The sequence below is a fragment of the Gymnoscopelus braueri genome (genome assembly GCF_963280865.1).
Source record: "Gymnoscopelus braueri genome assembly, chromosome: 5".
In the NCBI taxonomy this organism is placed as follows: Eukaryota; Metazoa; Chordata; class Actinopteri; order Myctophiformes; family Myctophidae; genus Gymnoscopelus; species Gymnoscopelus braueri.
In genome coordinates, this window is record NC_137606.1 from 21,831,946 (window position 1) to 21,836,945 (window position 5,000).

Genomic DNA, 5,000 nt, shown 5'->3' on the forward strand with positions numbered 1-5,000 from the left:
ATCAGTAAATCAAGCAAAACATATTTAATTGGCATAGTATTTGGGGGCGGGCCTATGACGTCAGTACTATGACATCATTTTGATGACATCAGGGATCTCCTTATATCAGCATAAATGGGACACAGACAGACAGACAGACAGAAAAGTATTGGTCGGTTAACAGGTGTTCTTCTACTACCTTCATCCTTTATAAGAAGAACCCCAGGCTTCAGAGCCTTCACCTCCTAAGAGGAACTATTTGATCAGATATTGAAAGACAATCACTATCAGACATACAACACATCAGAAAGCAATAAAAACAAATTCCACAGTCACCCAATAGTGATTCATCAACAGTTTCTGGAGTGTGGGGTCATTGGAATAATCCTCAATTGCCACTTTGCCCGGCAAAGCCTCAGAGACCATACCGGTCAGCGAGCAGGAGATGCAGCAGCTTCAGGTAGAGACTGCAGTGGGAGTGTCCAATTTTTCTGGATCACCGGAGACGATGGTTGTTCCTGAACTGGAGAATCCATCACCTCCCGAATCCTCTAGCACTCCTCAACTTATGCACTCTCGGCAATTGACCAAAGAAACTTCCTCAAAGACAGCTTCTGATCCGTTAAACGGTGATCCTAATATCGCCGTCCAAACTTTCGATCAAACACCAGCGGCGGCTCCTGAAGAGGAGCCATGTGCGGATGATGTGGACGATGGTCCAGAGCCTCAAGTAGAGGCTCTGGAAAGTATCCAGGAGGACACAGCATCTGGAGAAACTGAAACCCAGCCTGATGTCAGTGCTGATGCAGCCTCTCAAAATGAAACCCTCGAGAAAGAACCGATTACAGTCCCCTCTAAGAGTATCCAGTCGAAGGTGACGTCTAATCACTTGACTCGGTGCCCGTCAGGGTCCGCCGCCAAATCGGACAGCGACGAGTCACTGGAGGAACCGGACTTTGAACTGACAACGCGGACGCCTCACTCTCTGCTCGCGGCCGCCGGAGTAGGAGAGGAACTGTTGATCGGCGAAACGAAACAGTGCCGGAGCGAAAAGAAGGCGCGAAAGGCCATGTCAAAGCTCGGCTTGAGGCCGATAATGGGAGTCACCAGGGTGACCGTTCGCAAGTCCAAGGACATCTTGTTCATCGTCACCAACCCGGATGTCTACAAGAGCCCCGCGTCGGACACCTACATTGTCTTTGGCGAGGCTAAGATCGAGGACCTGTCCCGGCAAGCGCAGCTGGCCGCAGCAGAGAAGTTCAAGGTCCAGGGACAAGCCCTTTCAAACGTCCAGGAAAAAGCAGAGGCGCCGAAGGTAGAGGAGGAGGAGGAGAGTGAAGAGGAGAAGGAGCTGGACGAGACCGGGGTGGAGGCCAAAGACGTGGAACTGGTCATGTCACAAGCCAACGTGTCGCGGGCCAAGGCCGTGCGCACGCTGAAGAAATGCAACAACGACATTGTCAACGCCATCATGGACCTGACCACGTAAAGCAACTGGTTCTCAATTTTACAACTTTCAAGACCTTTTTAATACTTAAAAAAAAAAGCGAAAAAAAAGAAATATGACCCTTACTGCGTCAATAAACTATAAGAACTGGTCAAACATTGGCCAAATTGTCAAATAATAAAGAGGCAACAGAGAGGCTCACAAAGAGGCTGATGATTATTTTGGGGGGTCCACAGTTCAAATATGATTATTTTGGGGGGTCCACAGTTCAAATATGATTATTTTGGGGGGTCCCCAGTTCAAATATGATTATTTTGGGGGGTTCCGGTCTGAACAGGTTGAGAACCACTGAGTTAAAGGACTGATCGTTAGGAACCAAATGGACGGAGCCTATGAATTAAATACCAAGGCCCTCATTGGAAACAAGTCCGCAAGGACTTTTATGAACGGACCTGTTAGACAAAGTATTTTTAAATGTAACTGTGCTGTTTTACATTTTTTGCCTAATAAAATATTCAATCAATTCAATCAATCAATCCCTTGTGGGTCTATAACTCTGAGAGTGTACAAATGGAACAAAATGGACACGTTCCATTTGTACACACTCACAGTTGAATTAACACAGAGGATTTTACAGTGTAGATTTAGGTCCATGGGATAAACATCATATCAAATGGGGGTCCATGGCCTCATGTAAACTGGGGGTCCTTGAAATGAAACATATTGAGATTTACTGCTGTAACGGGACCCTGGAGGCTTATTGACTGGAATGTATGGAGGGCAAAAGAAAACCAAATATGCACATGATGTAAGTCAGGTCAAATCCTCTTTATTTATTCATAATATTTAAAAGCAACAGCACCCAACGTGCTTTCCAGTCAAGGATGACCGGCAACAACATGATATATAAAAGCAAGTTAAAAACTAGTATATCACAGTAAACTATATCAAGACTTATAATATATATATATAATTACCGCATTTTAAGACATTAAATATTGTAACAATATATAAAAATGTAAGTGGACTTGGCAGACAGACAGACAGACAGATACAGAGATCTCCATATATGGGCATAAAAAGGGTCTCAAAGTGACACAGACAGACATACAGATATTCGTGGATTCATAAATGTTTCTGGACAACCGCCGATCCGACCGTCTTCCCACTGGGCCACGTCACTCCCTCGGGTCCCGGCGTTGATCGGTCGGACGGTTCTCCAGATATGCGAGGGAGAGACAGAGACAGACACACAGATACGCAGAGATGCTGCGCATTTATAGATAGATAATCAGAGACACGGTATTATGTAAATAAGAAAAAGAGGTTGCGCATCAACAATGGGTTTTCTCAGTGGAGTGCTAGACCCAAAGTCCAGTATATACATATCAAAAAAAGGAATTAAAACAATTCCAAAAGGGTAGCACATCCGAAAAAATCTATTAAATGGAGGACAAATTACTCACATTATCACTTTTTTTATTGGCACACCAATAAAATGAACGCTTACGCGTTTCGGCTATGAGCCTTCCTCAGAGCATGCTCTATGCTCTGAGGAATATGTACACGGTATTATGTGTTTGTACCACTTGCTGATGACAGAAGAATGTGTCTGAATTTAAGATGCTAACTTTGCAGACAGTCCTCTTGGGAACTAATGTGAGTCTGTGAGTCTGTACCTTTAACAAAAAAAACGTAATACATACATAACAACTAGCTTTACTTCCAGTGCATCATGTAAAAATATAACAGGATCTTCTGTCAGCCCCTATAGGTTTGCAGCATCTGACTTGATTTCATTGACTGAGCAATCAAAAATGCAGTGGTGGAAACCGAAAGTAACTAAGAACGTTTACTCAAGTATGGTACTTACAGTAAGTACAATTTTGAGGTAGCCTTAGCCTATTGACTTTACTCTTGTTATGTCCTTTTTCAATACTTAATACTTATACTCCACTGGCCATATTGGTAGAGTAAAATGTCTCTCTCTCTCTCTCTCTCTCTCTCTCTCTCTCTCTCTCTCTCTCTCTCTTCTCTCTCTCTCTCTCTCTCTCTCTCTCTCTCTCTCTCTCTCTCTCTCTCTCTCTCTCTCTCTCTCATCTTTTCGTTTGTCTGTCTGTCATTCCCTTTCTCTATATCTTTATATATATATTTTATCCCTCTCTATCTTTCACTTTCTAACTTTCTCTCTGTCAGAATCAGAGATAGAGAGAGGGGGGCAAAAGAAGAGAAAGTGGGGCTGTATTTGTGTCCTTCTGCCGAGTGGAACAGGAAATTATTTAAAGAGGAGGGGGAGGGGGGGGTCAATGGAGGGGCATAGAGAAATAGGAGAGAGAGAGAGAGAGAGAGAGGGGGGGGGGGGATATAATCAATCAATTTCAATCATATCCATGTTTGTCCATGCCACCACAGCAGTGGTTCTCAATCTTCAAGGACCCCCCATAACTATGAGAGTGTACAGATGAAACCAAATGGACTGTTTGGCTCTATTTGTACACTCTCAGAGTTACAGAGAGAGAGAGATAGACAGACAGAGAGAGGACACCTGGAGATGATCATAGACAGATAGCTGATTTATACTACATAGTACGACGGCGTTGCATGCCTGAAAGAACAAAGCTCGCTAAGCGACAGCTCATAATAGAGTGCAAATTAGAGAATGGAAGGAGCTACCCTAAATGAGCAATGATAATACCATGACATCATTGTCCATTAGATAACATAATATATATATATATATATATATATATATATAAATATATATATATATATATATATATATACTAATACAGTATATATATATGCATACGTGTGTTTGTTTTATGACATTCTTTCCCATGCCTCGTGACTCAGTTGCATCATTCTATTATTTCTTCCCCCTCTCTTCTCCTTTTTGCCACCGTTTCCCTCATTTTTTCTCTCTGATTTGTATATGTGTGTGTGTGTGTGTGTGTGTGTGTGTGTGTGTGTGTGTGTGTGTGTGTGTGTGTGTGTGTGTGTGTGTGTGTGTGTGTGTGTGTGTGTGTGTGTGAGAGTATGTTTGTAATGACCCATATAATGAGGGTCATTGGCTACATTCATCACCTTTTAAAGGCAACAGACATAATCTCTCTCTCTATCCTCTCTCTCTCTCTTTCTCTCTCTCTCTCTGTCTTTCTCTCCCTCTAGCTCTCTCCCTCTCCCTCTCTCGCAATAACCTTGTTGACCTTGAGAGAGAGAGAGAGAGAGAGAGAGTGCATGCGTGCGTGCGTGCGTGCGTGCGTGCGTGCGTGCGTGCGTGCGTGCGTGCGTGCGTGCGTGCGTGCGTGCGTGCGTGCGTGCGTGCGTGCGTGCGTGCGGTGCGTGCGTGCGTGCGTGCGTGCGTGCGTGCGTGCGTGCGTGCGTGCGTGCGTGCGTGCGTGCGTGCGCGTGTGTGTGTGTGTGTGTGTGTGTGTGTGTTTGCGTTGATTTCTTGTGCACACGACCAAGGAAGTTACTAGGGTGAGTGCTAGGGGGTGAGGTGGAGATCATTTGGTGACATTTGGTGAACAACACTAATGTTTTGCTCTCTCTCTCTCTCTCTCTACAGGACTAT

The 5,000-nt window shown here is 44.3% G+C and overlaps 1 protein-coding gene across 1 annotated transcript in view; it reads left to right on the forward strand.

Annotated features, from left to right (window-relative positions):
* Positions 1 to 5,000, forward strand: part of plekhg2 (pleckstrin homology domain containing, family G (with RhoGef domain) member 2) — a 129,129-nt gene that overhangs the window by 49,234 nt on the left and 74,895 nt on the right. The window contains exon 6 of the mRNA XM_080429111.1: positions 4,995 to 5,000. This exon is cut by the window's right edge and continues 95 nt beyond it. Coding sequence (XP_080285237.1) covers positions 4,995 to 5,000 — 6 coding nt within the window. The remainder of the gene's footprint in view (positions 1 to 4,994) is intronic.